The sequence below is a fragment of the Narcine bancroftii genome, chromosome 13 (assembly GCF_036971445.1).
Source record: "Narcine bancroftii isolate sNarBan1 chromosome 13, sNarBan1.hap1, whole genome shotgun sequence".
Classification (NCBI taxonomy): domain Eukaryota; kingdom Metazoa; phylum Chordata; class Chondrichthyes; order Torpediniformes; family Narcinidae; genus Narcine; species Narcine bancroftii.
The window spans coordinates 67,961,465-67,988,995 of NC_091481.1; the positions used below are offsets into that span (position 1 = coordinate 67,961,465).

At 52.1% G+C, this 27,531-nt stretch overlaps 1 protein-coding gene, 8 non-coding genes and 1 pseudogene across 9 annotated transcripts; 9 read left to right on the forward strand and 1 right to left on the reverse strand.

Moving 5' to 3' along the window:
- Positions 1 to 2,340: 2,340 nt before the first annotated feature.
- On the forward strand, positions 2,341 to 2,511 carry LOC138749094 (U2 spliceosomal RNA; annotated as a pseudogene).
- A 1,762-nt stretch (positions 2,512 to 4,273) lies between these two features.
- On the forward strand, positions 4,274 to 4,464 carry LOC138749092 (U2 spliceosomal RNA). The gene has a single exon (XR_011348409.1). It is a non-coding gene; the product is annotated as a U2 spliceosomal RNA (small nuclear RNA).
- Positions 4,465 to 7,193: 2,729 nt separating this feature from the next.
- On the forward strand, positions 7,194 to 7,384 carry LOC138749093 (U2 spliceosomal RNA). Its single transcript, XR_011348410.1, has one exon. It is a non-coding gene; the product is annotated as a U2 spliceosomal RNA (small nuclear RNA).
- A 2,722-nt stretch (positions 7,385 to 10,106) lies between these two features.
- On the forward strand, positions 10,107 to 10,297 carry LOC138749077 (U2 spliceosomal RNA). The gene has a single exon (XR_011348395.1). It is a non-coding gene; the product is annotated as a U2 spliceosomal RNA (small nuclear RNA).
- Positions 10,298 to 10,954: 657 nt separating this feature from the next.
- On the reverse strand, positions 10,955 to 13,812 carry LOC138748055 (uncharacterized). Its single transcript, XM_069907751.1, has 3 exons — positions 13,670 to 13,812; positions 12,554 to 12,789; positions 10,955 to 11,360 (listed from the first exon to the last, which is right to left on the reverse strand). Exons 1-3 carry the CDS (start codon positions 13,810 to 13,812, stop codon positions 11,074 to 11,076), a joined length of 666 nt encoding a protein of 221 aa, XP_069763852.1. The 3' UTR covers positions 10,955 to 11,073.
- LOC138749078 (U2 spliceosomal RNA) lies at positions 13,006 to 13,196 on the forward strand. The gene has a single exon (XR_011348396.1). It is a non-coding gene; the product is annotated as a U2 spliceosomal RNA (small nuclear RNA).
- A 2,123-nt stretch (positions 13,813 to 15,935) lies between the features above and the next one.
- LOC138749079 (U2 spliceosomal RNA) lies at positions 15,936 to 16,126 on the forward strand. Its single transcript, XR_011348397.1, has one exon. It is a non-coding gene; the product is annotated as a U2 spliceosomal RNA (small nuclear RNA).
- Positions 16,127 to 18,833: 2,707 nt separating this feature from the next.
- On the forward strand, positions 18,834 to 19,024 carry LOC138749080 (U2 spliceosomal RNA). The gene has a single exon (XR_011348398.1). It is a non-coding gene; the product is annotated as a U2 spliceosomal RNA (small nuclear RNA).
- Positions 19,025 to 21,781: 2,757 nt separating this feature from the next.
- LOC138749081 (U2 spliceosomal RNA) lies at positions 21,782 to 21,972 on the forward strand. Its single transcript, XR_011348399.1, has one exon. It is a non-coding gene; the product is annotated as a U2 spliceosomal RNA (small nuclear RNA).
- A 2,705-nt stretch (positions 21,973 to 24,677) lies between these two features.
- LOC138749082 (U2 spliceosomal RNA) lies at positions 24,678 to 24,868 on the forward strand. Its single transcript, XR_011348400.1, has one exon. It is a non-coding gene; the product is annotated as a U2 spliceosomal RNA (small nuclear RNA).
- Positions 24,869 to 27,531: the final 2,663 nt, after the last annotated feature.

The following is a 27,531-nucleotide window of genomic DNA, read 5'->3' on the forward strand; positions in this document are numbered from 1 at the left end:
ATGGGCAGTAATTATGTTAATTTTTTTCCCCCATGATTTTTCCCGACATTGCAGTCTAAAAACTATTAATATGTATTGTAAACAGTTGGCTTCCCTTACAGCAGTATCTTACCACTATATTTCTTGCCAATCTGACCAGGAGCCATGAATGACCACTCTCGGCTTCCTGCCCGCCAAAAACTAATTTTGCGTGCCAGTCTCTTGTGCCAAGCTGAATCACAATCCTTTTAAAAGTCTAAATACCACTCAAGCTCATTCTCAATCTGTCATTCATTGAAATAAAATTGCTGATCATCAAATTCAAGGCATCTTTAAACTGATTCCAAATCAGGATGTTGAAAAGCCAAAAATTGCACAGGCAAACGACTGGTGGGTTTGACTTGTAAATAGAGGATGGGACATTTCTTTCAGCAAAGCGGGAGGGTGTGGTTGAAATTCATCAAGACTGCAATGTGATAAAAAACAAAGAATTTGGAATTGATTTGGAGGATGCACAAAAAAGATTTGTTAAGATAGCCCTAGCCGTAGCAAAAAAATGTATTATGTCAACCTGGAAATTGGAAGATAATTTGAAAATACAACAATGGTATATAGAAATGAATAAATGTATTCCATTAGAAAAAATAACATATAGTTTAAGAAAAAATATTGAAATATTCGAACAAGTATGGGAGCCTTACATTAAATACAATAGCGAAAACCTACCGGGGACAAACATTACCTAAGTTGATGGAAGGAGAAGGAAAGAAAAGAATGGACTCAGTAGAATTTCTGGTGTATTTTTGTTGAATGACAACATTGTCTGACTGGCTTAATGCAACCTAGATTGTATACCTAAAATGGATGAGAGGGGGGGGGGGGTGGGGGGTGGCTTGGGAGGAGGGGGGGGGGGGAGAGAAAAAGTCACTGTATATGTGTGAAAAAGAAAAAGTGTATATCATGGCTAACGTGATTTATGGTGTGAAAAATAAAAAATTTTTAAAAAAAGACTGCAATGTGAGAAGGTATAGACAATCCCTTCCTTAAAAAGTAACAATGGGACTTGCCCAGCCTTTGCATTGAAAACCCTACCACTGAACAATGCAATGCCATAAAAGTGTGAATGGCTCTCCCTCTGTGCCATGGGCACTGACCAGTACACCAGCCCCAGCACCAGAGCTCCTGACACCACGGCCGCCGACCCGAACACTGGCCCCAGCCACCAACCCAACAGAGCTCCTGACACTGTGGCTGCCAACTCCAAACCAAGCCCCGACCACCTTCCCCCCCCCCCCCCCACCACCACCCCTTACTCACTGGAGCTCCTGATGCTTTAACTGCCGATTTCAGAGCTGTACCAGTATGCCGAGCTGCAGACACTGATTCCTAAATCTTGACTCCAACCGCATGGCTCCTGATGCAGACTGCTACTGGAGTCCTGATCTTGCTACTGGATCCCACTCACATCCCCCTTACTACTCCTCCCCTAACCTCCTGCCTAGAATTTGTCCCTTCTAGTCTGTGCCAAAAATATCATACCACTAGTCCCATTGACCTGTACCCATTCCATAACCCTCCAGACTTAAAAGTGAGCCCACATTTACTAGGTCAGATGGCAACTTGTTCCAGACTCTCACTACTCTCTGAGTGGAAAAAGTTCCCCCTAAACCTTTCATCCTAAGGGCATGTCCTTTTCTATTTACTTCACCTAATCTGAATGGAAAGAGGTGACTAGCAGTGACTCTCTATACCTCTCATAATTTTGTAAACCTCTATCAAATCTCCCCACACCAAGGAATAGAGTCCTAACCTGTTTAATCTTTCCACGTCACTCAACTCCTGAAGACCCAGCAACATCCAAATAAATCTTCTCCATATTCTTTCAATCTTACTGATACCTGTAGTTTGACGACCAAAACCACACAATACTCCAAATTCGACTTGGGTACGCTGAGGATCGATAAGACACCTGCCGAGTCGCACATTTCCAAACTGGACGGCGGCACAACAGGTCGTTGTGGGGCTGCAAGGACGGGGCTGGGAAAACAAGTCATCCTTGATAGCAAATACCAGCTTTACGAGCCTGCCTTCCTCAGTAGCCTGCTGTGCCAGTGATGTGCGTGTGGATAAGCACACCTCTCTCCTCTTTGATTGGTGGAGTACCAACAAGTCTACATATCCATTAAGAAGTTTGACTGTGAAGGGGGAGAAAGCAACTTGTGGTGAGCAAAATGAGAAATGGTCCCAAGGAGACGGCAAGGTTGCAGAGGGGCAGGCAAGCTAGGGCTTTGCAGGCACTTTTGTGCAACTGAATGGAGAGAGGGGCTGCAACATGCCAAAGGGTCCAAAAAGCTGGGAAATTTTGCTTCTCGGCCTTTTGGTTGAGATTGAGTAGTATCTGTTCTTATCAGTTTAATATCTGATATGCCCCTTATCTTGATTTTTGGATCAGGGAGATGGAATAGGGGCTTTCTCCGTCCACTCCTCACATCGACCCAGTATTGCAGTGCCACTGAGAACAGTGCACTTCCCTTTTGGGACATTTTCAAAATGGAAAAGAGAAACAATTCCTCTCTCTATCTCTCTCTTTTTAAATAGTTTGATGTCACTTTTCTTTCAGTCTCTTAGATTGCTGTCTCTACCTTCCTCTACAGGCTTTCTTTGCGTGCCGCTTGCGTGGGCGCCGCAGATTTGGGCTCCAACACAACATGACACTTTCTGGCCACACACACACACACCTTTCAGGTACGTATCAAACTTTACAGTTTCCCATAGTCCCCTCTTGTGCCTTCTCATCCAAAGTTTCTGTTTTTTTTTCAAAAAATGTGAAATTTTACATCAAGTCTCTCCCTGGTTTACAGATTTACATTGCACGCTGCTGCAGGCTCGTCCAGCAATAATGCTATGCCATCAAGGTGCCAATGGCTCTAACTCTACGTCTCACTGCAAGCATCTGCATTTGAAGAACTCTTCATCCTGAAAACACACGTGGGTCAGCGCAGCTCTCCCACCACACAGAGGAGGTAAGGATATACAAGTGTCATTTCTGGCCTGACCACTTCTTCATGGTGCACAATTCTCTACGTCCGCATTACCAGCAGACAGCCATTTTGACCCTCTCCATACAACACACTCCATATCTGTTGAATTTTGGGAGCTTTCTTATAGAGAGCACTTGGAAGGTGAGTGAACCAAACAGACAGAGAAAGGAGCCTGAATGCAACCGAGTATCTTGAGGCCAGGAGTATCACGAACGTTACTTTGAGGGGGTGGTGTTGGGGGAGGGGGAACGTTCCGACCAATGCAAATGAAGCCGGACAGTTCATGCTGGTTGATGTCAGTTACCTAAAGTCACTCCCTCTGAAAGAACCAAAGACTTGTAGATCCAAACCAAGGCTTTAATTAGCTAAAACACTGGAGCATATAACAAGTAGGTCAACCAGTTCAGAATGACCTGGTCTGGCTAGGAGCAATCCTTTAAGACCTGCAAGTAGGTGTGGCTACACTCTCAGCCAATCACAGTTATCCTACACTACCATATGTACATTCTATAGGTGATAGAATTTGAACTATCACACTCCCTTAAAGGGTGCCGGTGTGAGCAGAGACTGCAAACGACCTTCCGTACGTGGGCGAAGAAGGGGGATGCACGAGGAGCAAGGAAGCTGGAAAGTGGAAGGTCGTCCAACCTGCAGTCAGGGTGGCCACGCTCTCGACCAATGGCAGAACAGGATTGAGGGTCTGAGTGGTCTACTCATGCTCCCGAGGGGTACGATCGTACGTACAAGACAAGGAAGAGCACAGTCAAGCCCCTACGAGCGGAAGCAGGGGAAAAGGAACTATTTGTCTCCTTCACGTGATGAAATCGGGTCCGCGTCTCGCGTCAAGCTGGGTACGACGAGGATCGCTAACACACCCGAATGGCAGGCCGAGTCGCTCGTTTCCAGCTCGTCGTGGGACTGCAAGGTCAGGGCTGGGAAAGCAAGTGACCCTTGACAGCCGGCGTGACAAAGAACTGCTTTACGAGGCCTGCCTGCTAAGCCGGTGACGTGGGTGCGGATAAGCACACCTCTCTCCTCTATGATTGGTGGAGCACCAACAAGTCTACATATCCATGATGAAGTTTGACTGAAAAGGAGGGGAGAAAGCAACATGTGGCGAACAAAATGGGAAATGGTCCCAAGACGACGGCAAGGCTGCAGAGGGGCAGGCGAGTCGGGCTTTGCAGCCACTTTGTGCAACTGAATGGAGAGAGGGGCTGCAGGGTGCGAAAAGGTTCAAACAGTTGGGAGGTATCGCTTCTCGGCCTTTTGGCTAAGATCAAGTGTAGTATCTGTTCTTATCAGTTTAATATCTGATACGTCCCTTATCTAGGGACCATATATTAAATTGATTTTTGGAACAGGGAGATGGAATAGGGGCTTGCTCTGTCCACTCCACGCATCGACCCAGTATTGCAGTGCCTCTGGGAACGGTGCACTTCCCTTTTGGGATATTTTTAAAGTTGAAATGAAGAGTAAGAATTTTCTCTCTCTCTCTCTCTCTCTCTCTCTCTCTCTCTCTCTCTCTCTCTCTCTCTGTGTTTGCAGCTTTGTGTCACTTTTCTCGCAGTCGCATTGAACGCAGTATCTATCGACTTTCATTGCATGCCGTGTGCGTATGGCGCGCGACACTCACTTGGCCTCCAACGCAAGATGACCATTTCTGCCACATACACACACACACACACAAACACACACACCTTCTTTCAGGTACGTATCAATTTTTAAAAAATTGTTCCATTTTACATCGAGGAGGTAAGGATGTACAGGTCTCCTTTCTGGCCTGACCCCTTCTTCACGGTGCACAATTCTCGCCGTCCGCATTACCAGAAGACAGCCATTTTGGGCCTTTCCATACAACACACTCCATATCTCTTGAATTTTGGGATCTTTCTTATTGAGAGCACTTGGAAGGTGAGCGAACCAAACAGACAGGGAAAGGAGCCTGAATGTAACCGAGTAGCTCGAGGCCAGGAATGTCGCTATCGTTACTTTGAGGGTGTGGGTGGGGGAACGTTCCGACCAATGTGAAGGAAGCTGGGAAGTTCATGGTGGTAGATGTCAGTTACCTAAACTCACTCTCTGTGATGCGCGTCGAAAGAACCAAAGAGGTGTTGATCCAAACCAAGGCTTTTATTAATTAAAAGACTGGAGCATATCACAAGTAGGTCGACCAGTCCAGAATGACCTGGTCTGGCTAGGAGCAGTCCTTGAAGACTTGCCAGTAGGTGTGGCTACACTCTCAGACAATCACAGTCATCCAACACGACAATCTGTACATATACTCATTGGTGATAGAATCTGTCCTATCACATTCACCCCTTCTTTGAGAACCGACCCCAGGGTGAATGGAGGTTCGAGGCTGTACCGGTCGTGACCGCCGTGGCGCCGGGATTGGAGTCGCCGGAGTCATGTCGCCGGCAGGCCCGTAGGGAGCGGCCACTGCTTCGTTCAATTCCGCAATGGCGTTGTCGACAATCTGGCCTGAGCTGGTGGGGTGGTGCTGGTTCCTCTGTTCAAGCACATGACCTGGGGGAGAAGGAATAGGGAGAGGTTGGGTGAAAGGCACTGCTGCACCTGATCCGGCTTTGCTAGGTCCCTTATCGAGACTGTGTCCTCCCGTCCGTCCGGGTACTCAATGTAGGCATCATGTGAGTTCGCATGGAGCAGAGTCACTCGGTCAACCAAGGGGCCGTTCTTAGAGTACCGGACGTGGCGTCGCAAAAGGACTGGACCGGAAACCGTGAGCCATGCTGGTTTGGTCGTACCCGACTCGGATTTCTTCGGGAAAGAGAACATCCTTTCATTGGGGGGTGGGGGGGGAGGGGTGGCATTGGTCGCCGGGCATAGGAAGCAGCGGATGGAGTGTCGGGCACCAGTGAGCGCATCCTGCCAGCGAGAGGTGGGGAGACCTTTGGACCGGAGGGCAAGCGTAACCGCTTTGCAGACGGTGGCATTCTCTCTTTCGACTTGCCCATTGCCGCATGGGTTATAGCCGGTGGTCCTGCTTGAAGCAATGCCACGCTCCAGAAGGTACTGCCGCAGCTCCGCACTCATAAACGAGGACTCCCTGTCACTGTGGATGTAACTGGGGTACCCGAAGATGGCCAAGATGGTGTGCAGGGCCTCTATAACTGAGGAGGCAGTCATGTCCGAGCAGGGCACAGCGAACGGGAAGCGGGAGTACTCGTCGATGGCCGTAAGGATGTAGGTGTTACGGTTGGTCGACGGTAGGGACCCCTTGAAGTCTACGCTGAGACGCTAAAAGAATGGAGCATATCACAAGTAGGTCGACCAGTCCAGAGTGACCTGGTCTGGCTAGGAGCAGTCCTTTAAGAGCTGCCAGTAGGTGTGGCTACACTCTCAGCCAATCACAGTCATCCTACACTATCATCTGTACATATGTAAATATAGACATCGGTGATCGAATCTGTACTATCACACTCCCTTAAAGGGCGGCGGCGTGAGCAGAGACTGCGAACGTCCTTCCGTACGAGGGCGAAGAAGGGGGATGCACGAGGAGCAAGGAAGCAGGAAAGTGGAAGGTCGTCCAACCTGCAGTCAGGGTGGCCACGCTCTAGACCAATGGCAGAACAGGATTGAGGGGCTGAGTGGTCTACTCCTGCTCCCGAGGGGCACGATCGTACGTACAAGACGAGGAAGCGCACAGTCAAGCCCCCACGAGCGGAAGCAGGGGAAAAGGAACTATTTGTCTGCTTCACTTGATGGAATCGGGTCCGCGCCTCGCGTCAAGCTGGGTACGCCGAGGATCGCTAACGCGCCCGAATGGCCGGCCGAGTCGCTCGTTTGCAGCTCGTCGTGGGACTGCAAGGTCAGGGCTGGGAAAGCAAGTGACCCTTGACAGCCGGCGTGACAAAGAACTGCTTTACGAGGCCTGCCTTTCGCAGCTGCCTGCTAAGCCGGTGACGTGGGTGCGGATAAGCACACCTCTCTCCTCTATGATTGGTGGAGCACCAACAAGTCTACATATCCATGATGAAGTTTGACTGAAAAGGAGGGGAGAAAGCAACATGTGGCGAACAAAATGGGAAATGGTCCCAAGACGACGGCAAGGCTGCAGAGGGGCAGGCGAGTCGGGCTTTGCAGCCACTTTGTGCAACTGAATGGAGAGAGGGGCTGCAGGGTGCGAAAAGGTTCAAACAGTTGGGAGGTATCGCTTCTCCGCCTTTTGGCTAAGATCAAGTGTAGTATCTGTTCTTATCAGTTTAATATCTGATACGTCCCTTATCTAGGGACCATATATTAAATTGATTTTTGGAACAGGGAGATGGAATAGGGGCTTGCTCCGTCCACTCCACGCATCGACCCAGTATTGCAGTGCCTCTGGGAACGGTGCACTTCCCTTTTGGGATATTTTTAAAGTTGAAATGAAGAGTAAGAATTTTCTCTCTCTCTCTCTCTCTCTCTCTCTCTCTCTCTCTCTGTGTTTGCAGCTTTGTGTCACTTTTCTCGCAGTCGCATTGAACGCAGTATCTATCGACTTTCATTGCATGCCGTGTGCGTATGGCGCGCGACACTCACTTGGCCTCCAACGCAAGATGACCATTTCTGCCACATACACACACACACACACACACACACACACACACACACCTTCTTTCAGGTACGTATCAATTTTAAAAAAATTGTTCCATTTTACATCGAGGAGGTAAGGATGTACAGGGCTCCTTTCTGGCCTGACCCCTTCTTCACGGTGCACAATTCTCGCCGTCCGCATTACCAGAAGACAGCCATTTTGGGCCTTTCCATACAACACACTCCATATCTCTTGAATTTTGGGATCTTTCTTATTGAGAGCACTTGGAAGGTGAGCGAACCAAACAGACAGGGAAAGGAGCCTGAATGTAACCGAGTAGCTCGAGGCCAGGAATGTCGCTATCGTTACTTTGAGGGTGTGGGTGGGGGAACGTTCCGACCAATGTGAAGGAAGCTGGGAAGTTCATGGTGGTAGATGTCAGTTACCTAAACTCACTCTCTGTGATGCGCGTCGAAAGAACCAAAGAGGTGTTGATCCAAACCAAGGCTTTTATTAATTAAAAGACTGGAGCATATCACAAGTAGGTCGACCAGTCCAGAATGACCTGGTCTGGCTAGGAGCAGTCCTTGAAGACTTGCCAGTAGGTGTGGCTACACTCTCAGACAATCACAGTCATCCAACACGACAATCTGTACATATACTCATTGGTGATAGAATCTGTCCTATCACATTCACCCCTTCTTTGAGAACCGACCCCAGGGTGAATGGAGGTTCGAGGCTGTACCGGTCGTGACCGCCGTGGCGCCGGGATTGGAGTCGCCGGAGTCATGTCGCCGGCAGGCCCGTAGGGAGCGGCCACTGCTTCGTTCAATTCCGCAATGGCGTTGTCGACAATCTGGCCTGAGCTGGTGGGGTGGTGCTGGTTCCTCTGTTCAAGCACATGACCTGGGGGAGAAGGAATAGGGAGAGGTTGGGTGAAAGGCACTGCTGCACCTGATCCGGCTTTGCTAGGTCCCTTATCGAGACTGTGTCCTCCCGTCCGTCCGGGTACTCAATGTAGGCATCATGTGAGTTCGCATGGAGCAGAGTCACTCGGTCAACCAAGGGGCCGTTCTTAGAGTACCGGACGTGGCGTCGCAAAAGGACTGGACCGGAAACCGTGAGCCATGCTGGTTTGGTCGTACCCGACTCGGATTTCTTCGGGAAAGAGAACATCCTTTCATTGGGGGGTGGGGGGGGAGGGGTGGCATTGGTCGCCGGGCATAGGAAGCAGCGGATGGAGTGTCGGGCACCAGTGAGCGCATCCTGCCAGCGAGAGGTGGGGAGACCTTTGGACCGGAGGGCAAGCGTAACCGCTTTGCAGACGGTGGCATTCTCTCTTTCGACTTGCCCATTGCCGCATGGGTTATAGCCGGTGGTCCTGCTTGAAGCAATGCCACGCTCCAGAAGGTACTGCCGCAGCTCCGCACTCATAAACGAGGACTCCCTGTCACTGTGGATGTAACTGGGGTACCCGAAGATGGCCAAGATGGTGTGCAGGGCCTCTATAACTGAGGAGGCAGTCATGTCCGAGCAGGGCACAGCGAACGGGAAGCGGGAGTACTCGTCGATGGCCGTAAGGATGTAGGTGTTACGGTTGGTCGACGGTAGGGACCCCTTGAAGTCTACGCTGAGACGCTAAAAGAATGGAGCATATCACAAGTAGGTCGACCAGTCCAGAGTGACCTGGTCTGGCTAGGAGCAGTCCTTTAAGAGCTACCAGTAGGTGTGGCTACACTCTCAGCCAATCACAGTCATCCTACACTATCATCTGTACATATGTAAATATAGACATCGGTGATCGAATCTGTACTATCACACTCCCTTAAAGGGCGGCGGCGTGAGCAGAGACTGCGAACGTCCTTCCGTACGAGGGCGAAGAAGGGGGATGCACGAGGAGCAAGGAAGCAGGAAAGTGGAAGGTCGTCCAACCTGCAGTCAGGGTGGCCACGCTCTAGACCAATGGCAGAACAGGATTGAGGGGCTGAGTGGTCTACTCCTGCTCCCGAGGGGCACGATCGTACGTACAAGACGAGGAAGCGCACAGTCAAGCCCCCACGAGCGGAAGCAGGGGAAAAGGAACTATTTGTCTGCTTCACTTGATGGAATCGGGTCCGCGCCTCGCGTCAAGCTGGGTACGCCGAGGATCGCTAACGCGCCCGAATGGCCGGCCGAGTCGCTCGTTTGCAGCTCGTCGTGGGACTGCAAGGTCAGGGCTGGGAAAGCAAGTGACCCTTGACAGCCGGCGTGACAAAGAACTGCTTTACGAGGCCTGCCTTTCGCAGCTGCCTGCTAAGCCGGTGACGTGGGTGCGGATAAGCACACCTCTCTCCTCTATGATTGGTGGAGCACCAACAAGTCTACATATCCATGATGAAGTTTGACTGAAAAGGAGGGGAGAAAGCAACATGTGGCGAACAAAATGGGAAATGGTCCAAGACGACGGCAAGGCTGCAGAGGGGCAGGCGAGTCGGGCTTTGCAGCCACTTTGTGCAACTGAATGGAGAGAGGGGCTGCAGGGTGCGAAAAGGTTCAAACAGTTGGGAGGTATCGCTTCTCGGCCTTTTGGCTAAGATCAAGTGTAGTATCTGTTCTTATCAGTTTAATATCTGATACGTCCCTTATCTAGGGACCATATATTAAATTGATTTTTGGAACAGGGAGATGGAATAGGGGCTTGCTCCGTCCACTCCACGCATCGACCCAGTATTGCAGTGCCTCTGGGAACGGTGCACTTCCCTTTTGGGATATTTTTAAAGTTGAAATGAAGAGTAAGAATTTTCTCTCTCACTCTCTCTCTCTCTCTGTGTTTGCAGCTTTGTGTCACTTTTCTCGCAGTCGCATTGAACGCAGTCTCTATCGACTTTCATTGCATGCCGTGTGCGTATGGCGCGCGACACTCACTTGGCCTCCAACGCAAAATGACCATTTCTGCCACATACACACACACACACACACACACACACACACACACCTTCTTTCAGGTACGTATCAATTTTTAAAAAATTGTTCCATTTTACATCGAGGAGGTAAGGATGTACAGGTCTCCTTTCTGGCCTGACCCCTTCTTCACGGTGCACAATTCTCGCCGTCCGCATTACCAGAAGACAGCCATTTTGGGCCTTTCCATACAACACACTCCATATCTCTTGAATTTTGGGATCTTTCTTATTGAGAGCACTTGGAAGGTGAGCGAACCAAACAGACAGGGAAAGGAGCCTGAATGTAACCGAGTAGCTCGAGGCCAGGAATGTCGCTATCGTTACTTTGAGGGTGTGGGTGGGGGAACGTTCCGACCAATGTGAAGGAAGCTGGGAAGTTCATGGTGGTAGATGTCAGTTACCTAAACTCACTCTCTGTGATGCGCGTCGAAAGAACCAAAGAGGTGTTGATCCAAACCAAGGCTTTTATTAATTAAAAGACTGGAGCATATCACAAGTAGGTCGACCAGTCCAGAATGACCTGGTCTGGCTAGGAGCAGTCCTTGAAGACTTGCCAGTAGGTGTGGCTACACTCTCAGACAATCACAGTCATCCAACACGACAATCTGTACATATACTCATTGGTGATAGAATCTGTCCTATCACATTCACCCCTTCTTTGAGAACCGACCCCAGGGTGAATGGAGGTTCGAGGCTGTACCGGTCGTGACCGCCGTGGCGCCGGGATTGGAGTCGCCGGAGTCATGTCGCCGGCAGGCCCGTAGGGAGCGGCCACTGCTTCGTTCAATTCCGCAATGGCGTTGTCGACAATCTGGCCTGAGCTGGTGGGGTGGTGCTGGTTCCTCTGTTCAAGCACATGACCTGGGGGAGAAGGAATAGGGAGAGGTTGGGTGAAAGGCACTGCTGCACCTGATCCGGCTTTGCTAGGTCCCTTATCGAGACTGTGTCCTCCCGTCCGTCCGGGTACTCAATGTAGGCATCATGTGAGTTCGCATGGAGCAGAGTCACTCGGTCAACCAAGGGGCCGTTCTTAGAGTACCGGACGTGGCGTCGCAAAAGGACTGGACCGGAAACCCGTGAGCCATGCTGGTTTGGTCGTACCCGACTCGGATTTCTTCGGGAAAGAGAACATCCTTTCATTGGGGGGTGGGGGGGGAGGGGTGGCATTGGTCGCCGGGCATAGGAAGCAGCGGATGGAGTGTCGGGCACCAGTGAGCGCATCCTGCCAGCGAGAGGTGGGGAGACCTTTGGACCGGAGGGCAAGCGTAACCGCTTTGCAGACGGTGGCATTCTCTCTTTCGACTTGCCCATTGCCGCATGGGTTATAGCCGGTGGTCCTGCTTGAAGCAATGCCACGCTCCAGAAGGTACTGCCGCAGCTCCGCACTCATAAACGAGGACTCCCTGTCACTGTGGATGTAACTGGGGTACCCGAAGATGGCCAAGATGGTGTGCAGGGCCTCTATAACTGAGGAGGCAGTCATGTCCGAGCAGGGCACAGCGAACGGGAAGCGGGAGTACTCGTCGATGGCCGTAAGGATGTAGGTGTTACGGTTGGTCGACGGTAGGGACCCCTTGAAGTCTACGCTGAGACGCTAAAAGAATGGAGCATATCACAAGTAGGTCGACCAGTCCAGAGTGACCTGGTCTGGCTAGGAGCAGTCCTTTAAGAGCTGCCAGTAGGTGTGGCTACACTCTCAGCCAATCACAGTCATCCTACACTATCATCTGTACATATGTAAATATAGACATCGGTGATCGAATCTGTACTATCACACTCCCTTAAAGGGCGGCGGCGTGAGCAGAGACTGCGAACGTCCTTCCGTACGAGGGCGAAGAAGGGGATGCACGAGGAGCAAGGAAGCAGGAAAGTGGAAGGTCGTCCAACCTGCAGTCAGGGTGGCCACGCTCTAGACCAATGGCAGAACAGGATTGAGGGGCTGAGTGGTCTACTCCTGCTCCCGAGGGGCACGATCGTACGTACAAGACGAGGAAGCGCACAGTCAAGCCCCCACGAGCGGAAGCAGGGGAAAAGGAACTATTTGTCTGCTTCACTTGATGGAATCGGGTCCGCGCCTCGCGTCAAGCTGGGTACGCCGAGGATCGCTAACGCGCCCGAATGGCCGGCCGAGTCGCTCGTTTGCAGCTCGTCGTGGGACTGCAAGGTCAGGGCTGGGAAAGCAAGTGACCCTTGACAGCCGGCGTGACAAAGAACTGCTTTACGAGGCCTGCCTTTCGCAGCTGCCTGCCTAAGCCGGTGACGTGGGTGCGGATAAGCACACCTCTCTCCTCTATGATTGGTGGAGCACCAACAAGTCTACATATCCATGATGAAGTTTGACTGAAAAGGAGGGGAGAAAGCAACATGTGGCGAACAAAATGGGAAATGGTCCCAAGACGACGGCAAGGCTGCAGAGGGGCAGGCGAGTCGGGCTTTGCAGCCACTTTGTGCAACTGAATGGAGAGAGGGGCTGCAGGGTGCGAAAAGGTTCAAACAGTTGGGAGGTATCGCTTCTCGGCCTTTTGGCTAAGATCAAGTGTAGTATCTGTTCTTATCAGTTTAATATCTGATACGTCCCTTATCTAGGGACCATATATTAAATTGATTTTTGGAACAGGGAGATGGAATAGGGGCTTGCTCCGTCCACTCCACGCATCGACCCAGTATTGCAGTGCCTCTGGGAACGGTGCACTTCCCTTTTGGGATATTTTTAAAGTTGAAATGAAGAGTAAGAATTTTCTCTCTCACTCTCACTCTCTCTCTCTCTCTCTCTCTCTCTCTCTCTCTGTGTTTGCAGCTTTGTGTCACTTTTCTCGCAGTCGCATTGAACGCAGTCTCTATCGACTTTCATTGCATGCCGTGTGCGTATGGCGCGCGACACTCACTTGGCCTCCAACGCAAGATGACCATTTCTGCCACATACACACACACACACACACACACACACACACACACACACACACCTTCTTTCAGGTACGTATCAATTTTTAAAAAATTGTTCCATTTTACATCGAGGAGGTAAGGATGTACAGGTCTCCTTTCTGGCCTGACCCCTTCTTCACGGTGCACAATTCTCGCCGTCCGCATTACCAGAAGACAGCCATTTTGGGCCTTTCCATACAACACACTCCATATCTCTTGAATTTTGGGATCTTTCTTATTGAGAGCACTTGGAAGGTGAGCGAACCAAACAGACAGGGAAAGGAGCCTGAATGTAACCGAGTAGCTCGAGGCCAGGAATGTCGCTATCGTTACTTTGAGGGTGTGGGTGGGGGAACGTTCCGACCAATGTGAAGGAAGCTGGGAAGTTCATGGTGGTAGATGTCAGTTACCTAAACTCACTCTCTGTGATGCGCGTCGAAAGAACCAAAGAGGTGTTGATCCAAACCAAGGCTTTTATTAATTAAAAGACTGGAGCATATCACAAGTAGGTCGACCAGTCCAGAATGACCTGGTCTGGCTAGGAGCAGTCCTTGAAGACTTGCCAGTAGGTGTGGCTACACTCTCAGACAATCACAGTCATCCAACACGACAATCTGTACATATACTCATTGGTGATAGAATCTGTCCTATCACATTCACCCCTTCTTTGAGAACCGACCCCAGGGTGAATGGAGGTTCGAGGCTGTACCGGTCGTGACCGCCGTGGCGCCGGGATTGGAGTCGCCGGAGTCATGTCGCCGGCAGGCCCGTAGGGAGCGGCCACTGCTTCGTTCAATTCCGCAATGGCGTTGTCGACAATCTGGCCTGAGCTGGTGGGGTGGTGCTGGTTCCTCTGTTCAAGCACATGACCTGGGGGAGAAGGAATAGGGAGAGGTTGGGTGAAAGGCACTGCTGCACCTGATCCGGCTTTGCTAGGTCCCTTATCGAGACTGTGTCCTCCCGTCCGTCCGGGTACTCAATGTAGGCATCATGTGAGTTCGCATGGAGCAGAGTCACTCGGTCAACCAAGGGGCCGTTCTTAGAGTACCGGACGTGGCGTCGCAAAAGGACTGGACCGGAAACCGTGAGCCATGCTGGTTTGGTCGTACCCGACTCGGATTTCTTCGGGAAAGAGAACATCCTTTCATTGGGGGGTGGGGGGGGAGGGGTGGCATTGGTCGCCGGGCATAGGAAGCAGCGGATGGAGTGTCGGGCACCAGTGAGCGCATCCTGCCAGCGAGAGGTGGGGAGACCTTTGGACCGGAGGGCAAGCGTAACCGCTTTGCAGACGGTGGCATTCTCTCTTTCGACTTGCCCATTGCCGCATGGGTTATAGCCGGTGGTCCTGCTTGAAGCAATGCCACGCTCCAGAAGGTACTGCCGCAGCTCCGCACTCATAAACGAGGACTCCCTGTCACTGTGGATGTAACTGGGGTACCCGAAGATGGCCAAGATGGTGTGCAGGGCCTCTATAACTGAGGAGGCAGTCATGTCCGAGCAGGGCACAGCGAACGGGAAGCGGGAGTACTCGTCGATGGCCGTAAGGATGTAGGTGTTACGGTTGGTCGACGGTAGGGACCCCTTGAAGTCTACGCTGAGACGCTAAAAGAATGGAGCATATCACAAGTAGGTCGACCAGTCCAGAGTGACCTGGTCTGGCTAGGAGCAGTCCTTTAAGAGCTGCCAGTAGGTGTGGCTACACTCTCAGCCAATCACAGTCATCCTACACTATCATCTGTACATATGTAAATATAGACATCGGTGATCGAATCTGTACTATCACACTCCCTTAAAGGGCGGCGGCGTGAGCAGAGACTGCGAACGTCCTTCCGTACGAGGGCGAAGAAGGGGGATGCACGAGGAGCAAGGAAGCAGGAAAGTGGAAGGTCGTCCAACCTGCAGTCAGGGTGGCCACGCTCTAGACCAATGGCAGAACAGGATTGAGGGGCTGAGTGGTCTACTCCTGCTCCCGAGGGGCACGATCGTACGTACAAGACGAGGAAGCGCACAGTCAAGCCCCCACGAGCGGAAGCAGGGGAAAAGGAACTATTTGTCTGCTTCACTTGATGGAATCGGGTCCGCGCCTCGCGTCAAGCTGGGTACGCCGAGGATCGCTAACGCGCCCGAATGGCCGGCCGAGTCGCTCGTTTGCAGCTCGTCGTGGGACTGCAAGGTCAGGGCTGGGAAAGCAAGTGACCCTTGACAGCCGGCGTGACAAAGAACTGCTTTACGAGGCCTGCCTTTCGCAGCTGCCTGCTAAGCCGGTGACGTGGGTGCGGATAAGCACACCTCTCTCCTCTATGATTGGTGGAGCACCAACAAGTCTACATATCCATGATGAAGTTTGACTGAAAAGGAGGGGAGAAAGCAACATGTGGCGAACAAAATGGGAAATGGTCCCAAGACGACGGCAAGGCTGCAGAGGGGCAGGCGAGTCGGGCTTTGCAGCCACTTTGTGCAACTGAATGGAGAGAGGGGCTGCAGGGTGCGAAAAGGTTCAAACAGTTGGGAGGTATCGCTTCTCGGCCTTTTGGCTAAGATCAAGTGTAGTATCTGTTCTTATCAGTTTAATATCTGATACGTCCCTTATCTAGGGACCATATATTAAATTGATTTTTGGAACAGGGAGATGGAATAGGGGCTTGCTCCGTCCACTCCACGCATCGACCCAGTATTGCAGTGCCTCTGGGAACGGTGCACTTCCCTTTTGGGATATTTTTAAAGTTGAAATGAAGAGTAAGAATTTTCTCTCTCACTCTCTCTCTCTCTCTGTGTTTGCAGCTTTGTGTCACTTTTCTCGCAGTCGCATTGAACGCAGTCTCTATCGACTTTCATTGCATGCCGTGTGCGTATGGCGCGCGACACTCACTTGGCCTCCAACGCAAAATGACCATTTCTGCCACATACACACACACACACACACACACACACACACACACCTTCTTTCAGGTACGTATCAATTTTTAAAAAATTGTTCCATTTTACATCGAGGAGGTAAGGATGTACAGGTCTCCTTTCTGGCCTGACCCCTTCTTCACGGTGCACAATTCTCGCCGTCCGCATTACCAGAAGACAGCCATTTTGGGCCTTTCCATACAACACACTCCATATCTCTTGAATTTTGGGATCTTTCTTATTGAGAGCACTTGGAAGGTGAGCGAACCAAACAGACAGGGAAAGGAGCCTGAATGTAACCGAGTAGCTCGAGGCCAGGAATGTCGCTATCGTTACTTTGAGGGTGTGGGTGGGGGAACGTTCCGACCAATGTGAAGGAAGCTGGGAAGTTCATGGTGGTAGATGTCAGTTACCTAAACTCACTCTCTGTGATGCGCGTCGAAAGAACCAAAGAGGTGTTGATCCAAACCAAGGCTTTTATTAATTAAAAGACTGGAGCATATCACAAGTAGGTCGACCAGTCCAGAATGACCTGGTCTGGCTAGGAGCAGTCCTTGAAGACTTGCCAGTAGGTGTGGCTACACTCTCAGACAATCACAGTCATCCAACACGACAATCTGTACATATACTCATTGGTGATAGAATCTGTCCTATCACATTCACCCCTTCTTTGAGAACCGACCCCAGGGTGAATGGAGGTTCGAGGCTGTACCGGTCGTGACCGCCGTGGCGCCGGGATTGGAGTCGCCGGAGTCATGTCGCCGGCAGGCCCGTAGGGAGCGGCCACTGCTTCGTTCAATTCCGCAATGGCGTTGTCGACAATCTGGCCTGAGCTGGTGGGGTGGTGCTGGTTCCTCTGTTCAAGCACATGACCTGGGGGAGAAGGAATAGGGAGAGGTTGGGTGAAAGGCACTGCTGCACCTGATCCGGCTTTGCTAGGTCCCTTATCGAGACTGTGTCCTCCCGTCCGTCCGGGTACTCAATGTAGGCATCATGTGAGTTCGCATGGAGCAGAGTCACTCGGTCAACCAAGGGGCCGTTCTTAGAGTACCGGACGTGGCGTCGCAAAAGGACTGGACCGGAAACCGTGAGCCATGCTGGTTTGGTCGTACCCGACTCGGATTTCTTCGGGAAAGAGAACATCCTTTCATTGGGGGGTGGGGGGGGAGGGGTGGCATTGGTCGCCGGGCATAGGAAGCAGCGGATGGAGTGTCGGGCACCAGTGAGCGCATCCTGCCAGCGAGAGGTGGGGAGACCTTTGGACCGGAGGGCAAGCGTAACCGCTTTGCAGACGGTGGCATTCTCTCTTTCGACTTGCCCATTGCCGCATGGGTTATAGCCGGTGGTCCTGCTTGAAGCAATGCCACGCTCCAGAAGGTACTGCCGCAGCTCCGCACTCATAAACGAGGACTCCCTGTCACTGTGGATGTAACTGGGGTACCCGAAGATGGCCAAGATGGTGTGCAGGGCCTCTATAACTGAGGAGGCAGTCATGTCCGAGCAGGGCACAGCGAACGGGAAGCGGGAGTACTCGTCGATGGCCGTAAGGATGTAGGTGTTACGGTTGGTCGACGGTAGGGACCCCTTGAAGTCTACGCTGAGACGCTAAAAGAATGGAGCATATCACAAGTAGGTCGACCAGTCCAGAGTGACCTGGTCTGGCTAGGAGCAGTCCTTTAAGAGCTGCCAGTAGGTGTGGCTACACTCTCAGCCAATCACAGTCATCCTACACTATCATCTGTACATATGTAAATATAGACATCGGTGATCGAATCTGTACTATCACACTCCCTTAAAGGGCGGCGGCGTGAGCAGAGACTGCGAACGTCCTTCCGTACGAGGGCGAAGAAGGGGGATGCACGAGGAGCAAGGAAGCAGGAAAGTGGATGGTCGTCCAACCTGCAGTCAGGGTGGCCACGCTCTAGACCAATGGCAGAACAGGATTGAGGGGCTGAGTGGTCTACTCCTGCTCCCGAGGGGCACGATCGTACGTACAAGACGAGGAAGCGCACAGTCAAGCCCCCACGAGCGGAAGCAGGGGAAAAGGAACTATTTGTCTGCTTCACTTGATGGAATCGGGTCCGCGCCTCGCGTCAAGCTGGGTACGCCGAGGATCGCTAACGCGCCCGAATGGCCGGCCGAGTCGCTCGTTTGCAGCTCGTCGTGGGACTGCAAGGTCAGGGCTGGGAAAGCAAGTGACCCTTGACAGCCGGCGTGACAAAGAACTGCTTTACGAGGCCTGCCTTTCGCAGCTGCCTGCTAAGCCGGTGACGTGGGTGCGGATAAGCACACCTCTCTCCTCTATGATTGGTGGAGCACCAACAAGTCTACATATCCATGATGAAGTTTGACTGAAAAGGAGGGGAGAAAGCAACATGTGGCGAACAAAATGGGAAATGGTCCCAAGACGACGGCAAGGCTGCAGAGGGGCAGGCGAGTCGGGCTTTGCAGCCACTTTGTGCAACTGAATGGAGAGAGGGGCTGCAGGGTGCGAAAAGGTTCAAACAGTTGGGAGGTATCGCTTCTCGGCCTTTTGGCTAAGATCAAGTGTAGTATCTGTTCTTATCAGTTTAATATCTGATACGTCCCTTATCTAGGGACCATATATTAAATTGATTTTTGGAACAGGGAGATGGAATAGGGGCTTGCTCCGTCCACTCCACGCATCGACCCAGTATTGCAGTGCCTCTGGGAACGGTGCACTTCCCTTTTGGGATATTTTTAAAGTTGAAATGAAGAGTAAGAATTTTCTCTCTCTCTCTCACTCTCTCTCTCTCTCTCTCTCTCTCTCTCTCTCTCTCTGTGTTTGCAGCTTTGTGTCACTTTTCTTGCAGTCGCATTGAACGCAGTCTCTATCGACTTTCATTGCATGCCGTGTGCGTATGGCGCGCGACACTCACTTGGCCTCCAACGCAAGATGACCATTTCTGCCACATACACACACACACACACACACACACACACACACACACACACACACACACACACACACCTTCTTTCAGGTACGTATCAATTTTTAAAAAATTGTTCCATTTTACATCGAGGAGGTAAGGATGTACAGGTCTCCTTTCTGGCCTGACCCCTTCTTCACGGTGCACAATTCTCGCCGTCCGCATTACCAGAAGACAGCCATTTTGGGCCTTTCCATACAACACACTCCATATCTCTTGAATTTTGGGATCTTTCTTATTGAGAGCACTTGGAAGGTGAGCGAACCAAACAGACAGGGAAAGGAGCCTGAATGTAACCGAGTAGCTCGAGGCCAGGAATGTCGCTATCGTTACTTTGAGGGTGTGGGTGGGGGAACGTTCCGACCAATGTGAAGGAAGCTGGGAAGTTCATGGTGGTAGATGTCAGTTACCTAAACTCACTCTCTGTGATGCGCGTCGAAAGAACCAAAGAGGTGTTGATCCAAACCAAGGCTTTTATTAATTAAAAGACTGGAGCATATCACAAGTAGGTCGACCAGTCCAGAATGACCTGGTCTGGCTAGGAGCAGTCCTTGAAGACTTGCCAGTAGGTGTGGCTACACTCTCAGACAATCACAGTCATCCAACACGACAATCTGTACATATACTCATTGGTGATAGAATCTGTCCTATCACATTCACCCCTTCTTTGAGAACCGACCCCAGGGTGAATGGAGGTTCGAGGCTGTACCGGTCGTGACCGCCGTGGCGCCGGGATTGGAGTCGCCGGAGTCATGTCGCCGGCAGGCCCGTAGGGAGCGGCCACTGCTTCGTTCAATTCCGCAATGGCGTTGTCGACAATCTGGCCTGAGCTGGTGGGGTGGTGCTGGTTCCTCTGTTCAAGCACATGACCTGGGGGAGAAGGAATAGGGAGAGGTTGGGTGAAAGGCACTGCTGCACCTGATCCGGCTTTGCTAGGTCCCTTATCGAGACTGTGTCCTCCCGTCCGTCCGGGTACTCAATGTAGGCATCATGTGAGTTCGCATGGAGCAGAGTCACTCGGTCAACCAAGGGGCCGTTCTTAGAGTACCGGACGTGGCGTCGCAAAAGGACTGGACCGGAAACCGTGAGCCATGCTGGTTTGGTCGTACCCGACTCGGATTTCTTCGGGAAAGAGAACATCCTTTCATTGGGGGGTGGGGGGGGAGGGGTGGCATTGGTCGCCGGGCATAGGAAGCAGCGGATGGAGTGTCGGGCACCAGTGAGCGCATCCTGCCAGCGAGAGGTGGGGAGACCTTTGGACCGGAGGGCAAGCGTAACCGCTTTGCAGACGGTGGCATTCTCTCTTTCGACTTGCCCATTGCCGCATGGGTTATAGCCGGTGGTCCTGCTTGAAGCAATGCCACGCTCCAGAAGGTACTGCCGCAGCTCCGCACTCATAAACGAGGACTCCCTGTCACTGTGGATGTAACTGGGGTACCCGAAGATGGCCAAGATGGTGTGCAGGGCCTCTATAACTGAGGAGGCAGTCATGTCCGAGCAGGGCACAGCGAACGGGAAGCGGGAGTACTCGTCGATGGCCGTAAGGATGTAGGTGTTACGGTTGGTCGACGGTAGGGACCCCTTGAAGTCTACGCTGAGACGCTAAAAGAATGGAGCATATCACAAGTAGGTCGACCAGTCCAGAGTGACCTGGTCTGGCTAGGAGCAGTCCTTTAAGAGCTGCCAGTAGGTGTGGCTACACTCTCAGCCAATCACAGTCATCCTACACTATCATCTGTACATATGTAAATATAGACATCGGTGATCGAATCTGTACTATCACACTCCCTTAAAGGGCGGCGGCGTGAGCAGAGACTGCGAACGTCCTTCCGTACGAGGGCGAAGAAGGGGGATGCACGAGGAGCAAGGAAGCAGGAAAGTGGAAGGTCGTCCAACCTGCAGTCAGGGTGGCCACGCTCTAGACCAATGGCAGAACAGGATTGAGGGGCTGAGTGGTCTACTCCTGCTCCCGAGGGGCACGATCGTACGTACAAGACGAGGAAGCGCACAGTCAAGCCCCCACGAGCGGAAGCAGGGGAAAAGGAACTATTTGTCTGCTTCACTTGATGGAATCGGGTCCGCGCCTCGCGTCAAGCTGGGTACGCCGAGGATCGCTAACGCGCCCGAATGGCCGGCCGAGTCGCTCGTTTGCAGCTCGTCGTGGGACTGCAAGGTCAGGGCTGGGAAAGCAAGTGACCCTTGACAGCCGGCGTGACAAAGAACTGCTTTACGAGGCCTGCCTTTCGCAGCTGCCTGCTAAGCCGGTGACGTGGGTGCGGATAAGCACACCTCTCTCCTCTATGATTGGTGGAGCACCAACAAGTCTACATATCCATGATGAAGTTTGACTGAAAAGGAGGGGAGAAAGCAACATGTGGCGAACAAAATGGGAAATGGTCCCAAGACGACGGCAAGGCTGCAGAGGGGCAGGCGAGTCGGGCTTTGCAGCCACTTTGTGCAACTGAATGGAGAGAGGGGCTGCAGGGTGCGAAAAGGTTCAAACAGTTGGGAGGTATCGCTTCTCGGCCTTTTGGCTAAGATCAAGTGTAGTATCTGTTCTTATCAGTTTAATATCTGATACGTCCCTTATCTAGGGACCATATATTAAATTGATTTTTGGAACAGGGAGATGGAATAGGGGCTTGCTCCGTCCACTCCACGCATCGACCCAGTATTGCAGTGCCTCTGGGAACGGTGCACTTCCCTTTTGGGATATTTTTAAAGTTGAAATGAAGAGTAAGAATTTTCTCTCTCACTCTCTCTCTCTCTCTGTGTTTGCAGCTTTGTGTCACTTTTCTCGCAGTCGCATTGAACGCAGTCTCTATCGACTTTCATTGCATGCCGTGTGCGTATGGCGCGCGACACTCACTTGGCCTCCAACGCAAAATGACCATTTCTGCCACATACACACACACACACACACACACACACACACACCTTCTTTCAGGTACGTATCAATTTTTAAAAAATTGTTCCATTTTACATCGAGGAGGTAAGGATGTACAGGTCTCCTTTCTGGCCTGACCCCTTCTTCACGGTGCACAATTCTCGCCGTCCGCATTACCAGAAGACAGCCATTTTGGGCCTTTCCATACAACACACTCCATATCTCTTGAATTTTGGGATCTTTCTTATTGAGAGCACTTGGAAGGTGAGCGAACCAAACAGACAGGGAAAGGAGCCTGAATGTAACCGAGTAGCTCGAGGCCAGGAATGTCGCTATCGTTACTTTGAGGGTGTGGGTGGGGGAACGTTCCGACCAATGTGAAGGAAGCTGGGAAGTTCATGGTGGTAGATGTCAGTTACCTAAACTCACTCTCTGTGATGCGCGTCGAAAGAACCAAAGAGGTGTTGATCCAAACCAAGGCTTTTATTAATTAAAAGACTGGAGCATATCACAAGTAGGTCGACCAGTCCAGAATGACCTGGTCTGGCTAGGAGCAGTCCTTGAAGACTTGCCAGTAGGTGTGGCTACACTCTCAGACAATCACAGTCATCCAACACGACAATCTGTACATATACTCATTGGTGATAGAATCTGTCCTATCACATTCACCCCTTCTTTGAGAACCGACCCCAGGGTGAATGGAGGTTCGAGGCTGTACCGGTCGTGACCGCCGTGGCGCCGGGATTGGAGTCGCCGGAGTCATGTCGCCGGCAGGCCCGTAGGGAGCGGCCACTGCTTCGTTCAATTCCGCAATGGCGTTGTCGACAATCTGGCCTGAGCTGGTGGGGTGGTGCTGGTTCCTCTGTTCAAGCACATGACCTGGGGGAGAAGGAATAGGGAGAGGTTGGGTGAAAGGCACTGCTGCACCTGATCCGGCTTTGCTAGGTCCCTTATCGAGACTGTGTCCTCCCGTCCGTCCGGGTACTCAATGTAGGCATCATGTGAGTTCGCATGGAGCAGAGTCACTCGGTCAACCAAGGGGCCGTTCTTAGAGTACCGGACGTGGCGTCGCAAAAGGACTGGACCGGAAACCGTGAGCCATGCTGGTTTGGTCGTACCCGACTCGGATTTCTTCGGGAAAGAGAACATCCTTTCATTGGGGGGTGGGGGGGGAGGGGTGGCATTGGTCGCCGGGCATAGGAAGCAGCGGATGGAGTGTCGGGCACCAGTGAGCGCATCCTGCCAGCGAGAGGTGGGGAGACCTTTGGACCGGAGGGCAAGCGTAACCGCTTTGCAGACGGTGGCATTCTCTCTTTCGACTTGCCCATTGCCGCATGGGTTATAGCCGGTGGTCCTGCTTGAAGCAATGCCACGCTCCAGAAGGTACTGCCGCAGCTCCGCACTCATAAACGAGGACTCCCTGTCACTGTGGATGTAACTGGGGTACCCGAAGATGGCCAAGATGGTGTGCAGGGCCTCTATAACTGAGGAGGCAGTCATGTCCGAGCAGGGCACAGCGAACGGGAAGCGGGAGTACTCGTCGATGGCCGTAAGGATGTAGGTGTTACGGTTGGTCGACGGTAGGGACCCCTTGAAGTCTACGCTGAGACGCTAAAAGAATGGAGCATATCACAAGTAGGTCGACCAGTCCAGAGTGACCTGGTCTGGCTAGGAGCAGTCCTTTAAGAGCTGCCAGTAGGTGTGGCTACACTCTCAGCCAATCACAGTCATCCTACACTATCATCTGTACATATGTAAATATAGACATCGGTGATCGAATCTGTACTATCACACTCCCTTAAAGGGCGGCGGCGTGAGCAGAGACTGCGAACGTCCTTCCGTACGAGGGCGAAGAAGGGGGATGCACGAGGAGCAAGGAAGCAGGAAAGTGGAAGGTCGTCCAACCTGCAGTCAGGGTGGCCACGCTCTAGACCAATGGCAGAACAGGATTGAGGGGCTGAGTGGTCTACTCCTGCTCCCGAGGGGCACGATCGTACGTACAAGACGAGGAAGCGCACAGTCAAGCCCCCACGAGCGGAAGCAGGGGAAAAGGAACTATTTGTCTGCTTCACTTGATGGAATCGGGTCCGCGCCTCGCGTCAAGCTGGGTACGCCGAGGATCGCTAACGCGCCCGAATGGCCGGCCGAGTCGCTCGTTTGCAGCTCGTCGTGGGACTGCAAGGTCAGGGCTGGGAAAGCAAGTGACCCTTGACAGCCGGCGTGACAAAGAACTGCTTTACGAGGCCTGCCTTTCGCAGCTGCCTGCTAAGCCGGTGACGTGGGTGCGGATAAGCACACCTCTCTCCTCTATGATTGGTGGAGCACCAACAAGTCTACATATCCATGATGAAGTTTGACTGAAAAGGAGGGGAGAAAGCAACATGTGGCGAACAAAATGGGAAATGGTCCCAAGACGACGGCAAGGCTGCAGAGGGGCAGGCGAGTCGGGCTTTGCAGCCACTTTGTGCAACTGAATGGAGAGAGGGGCTGCAGGGTGCGAAAAGGTTCAAACAGTTGGGAGGTATCGCTTCTCGGCCTTTTGGCTAAGATCAAGTGTAGTATCTGTTCTTATCAGTTTAATATCTGATACGTCCCTTATCTAGGGACCATATATTAAATTGATTTTTGGAACAGGGAGATGGAATAGGGGCTTGCTCCGTCCACTCCACGCATCGACCCAGTATTGCAGTGCCTCTGGGAACGGTGCACTTCCCTTTTGGGATATTTTTAAAGTTGAAATGAAGAGTAAGAATTTTCTCTCTCACTCTCACTCTCTCTCTCTCTCTCTCTCTCTCTGTGTTTGCAGCTTTGTGTCACTTTTCTCGCAGTCGCATTGAACGCAGTCTCTATCGACTTTCATTGCATGCCGTGTGCGTATGGCGCGCGACACTCACTTGGCCTCCAACGCAAGATGACCATTTCTGCCACATACACACACACACACACACACACACACACACACACACACACACCTTCTTTCAGGTACGTATCAATTTTTAAAAAATTGTTCCATTTTACATCGAGGAGGTAAGGATGTACAGGTCTCCTTTCTGGCCTGACCCCTTCTTCACGGTGCACAATTCTCGCCGTCCGCATTACCAGAAGACAGCCATTTTGGGCCTTTCCATACAACACACTCCATATCTCTTGAATTTTGGGATCTTTCTTATTGAGAGCACTTGGAAGGTGAGCGAACCAAACAGACAGGGAAAGGAGCCTGAATGTAACCGAGTAGCTCGAGGCCAGGAATGTCGCTATCGTTACTTTGAGGGTGTGGGTGGGGGAACGTTCCGACCAATGTGAAGGAAGCTGGGAAGTTCATGGTGGTAGATGTCAGTTACCTAAACTCACTCTCTGTGATGCGCGTCGAAAGAACCAAAGAGGTGTTGATCCAAACCAAGGCTTTTATTAATTAAAAGACTGGAGCATATCACAAGTAGGTCGACCAGTCCAGAATGACCTGGTCTGGCTAGGAGCAGTCCTTGAAGACTTGCCAGTAGGTGTGGCTACACTCTCAGACAATCACAGTCATCCAACACGACAATCTGTACATATACTCATTGGTGATAGAATCTGTCCTATCACATTCACCCCTTCTTTGAGAACCGACCCCAGGGTGAATGGAGGTTCGAGGCTGTACCGGTCGTGACCGCCGTGGCGCCGGGATTGGAGTCGCCGGAGTCATGTCGCCGGCAGGCCCGTAGGGAGCGGCCACTGCTTCGTTCAATTCCGCAATGGCGTTGTCGACAATCTGGCCTGAGCTGGTGGGGTGGTGCTGGTTCCTCTGTTCAAGCACATGACCTGGGGGAGAAGGAATAGGGAGAGGTTGGGTGAAAGGCACTGCTGCACCTGATCCGGCTTTGCTAGGTCCCTTATCGAGACTGTGTCCTCCCGTCCGTCCGGGTACTCAATGTAGGCATCATGTGAGTTCGCATGGAGCAGAGTCACTCGGTCAACCAAGGGGCCGTTCTTAGAGTACCGGACGTGGCGTCGCAAAAGGACTGGACCGGAAACCGTGAGCCATGCTGGTTTGGTCGTACCCGACTCGGATTTCTTCGGGAAAGAGAACATCCTTTCATTGGGGGGTGGGGGGGGAGGGGTGGCATTGGTCGCCGGGCATAGGAAGCAGCGGATGGAGTGTCGGGCACCAGTGAGCGCATCCTGCCAGCGAGAGGTGGGGAGACCTTTGGACCGGAGGGCAAGCGTAACCGCTTTGCAGACGGTGGCATTCTCTCTTTCGACTTGCCCATTGCCGCATGGGTTATAGCCGGTGGTCCTGCTTGAAGCAATGCCACGCTCCAGAAGGTACTGCCGCAGCTCCGCACTCATAAACGAGGACTCCCTGTCACTGTGGATGTAACTGGGGTACCCGAAGATGGCCAAGATGGTGTGCAGGGCCTCTATAACTGAGGAGGCAGTCATGTCCGAGCAGGGCACAGCGAACGGGAAGCGGGAGTACTCGTCGATGGCCGTAAGGATGTAGGTGTTACGGTTGGTCGACGGTAGGGACCCCTTGAAGTCTACGCTGAGACGCTAAAAGAATGGAGCATATCACAAGTAGGTCGACCAGTCCAGAGTGACCTGGTCTGGCTAGGAGCAGTCCTTTAAGAGCTGCCAGTAGGTGTGGCTACACTCTCAGCCAATCACAGTCATCCTACACTATCATCTGTACATATGTAAATATAGACATCGGTGATCGAATCTGTACTATCACACTCCCTTAAAGGGCGGCGGCGTGAGCAGAGACTGCGAACGTCCTTCCGTACGAGGGCGAAGAAGGGGGATGCACGAGGAGCAAGGAAGCAGGAAAGTGGAAGGTCGTCCAACCTGCAGTCAGGGTGGCCACGCTCTAGACCAATGGCAGAACAGGATTGAGGGGCTGAGTGGTCTACTCCTGCTCCCGAGGGGCACGATCGTACGTACAAGACGAGGAAGCGCACAGTCAAGCCCCCACGAGCGGAAGCAGGGGAAAAGGAACTATTTGTCTGCTTCACTTGATGGAATCGGGTCCGCGCCTCGCGTCAAGCTGGGTACGCCGAGGATCGCTAACGCGCCCGAATGGCCGGCCGAGTCGCTCGTTTGCAGCTCGTCGTGGGACTGCAAGGTCAGGGCTGGGAAAGCAAGTGACCCTTGACAGCCGGCGTGACAAAGAACTGCTTTACGAGGCCTGCCTTTCGCAGCTGCCTGCTAAGCCGGTGACGTGGGTGCGGATAAGCACACCTCTCTCCTCTATGATTGGTGGAGCACCAACAAGTCTACATATCCATGATGAAGTTTGACTGAAAAGGAGGGGAGAAAGCAACATGTGGCGAACAAAATGGGAAATGGTCCCAAGACGACGGCAAGGCTGCAGAGGGGCAGGCGAGTCGGGCTTTGC

Excerpts from the sequence above, each read along its gene's own strand:
- LOC138748055 (XM_069907751.1), bottom strand. The coding sequence starts at position 13,812 with ATGAACTTCCCAGCTTCCTTCACATTGGTCGGAACGTTCCCCCACCCA. Across the intron at positions 12,790-13,669 it reads TTGGTTCGCTCACCTTCCAA|AGGAGAGAGGTGTGCTTATC; the intron begins GTGCTCTCAATA and ends CACCAATCATAG. Across the intron at positions 11,361-12,553 it reads CGCGGACCCGATTCCATCAA|GTCATGTGCTTGAACAGAGG; the intron begins GTGAAGCAGACA and ends CTTCTCCCCCAG.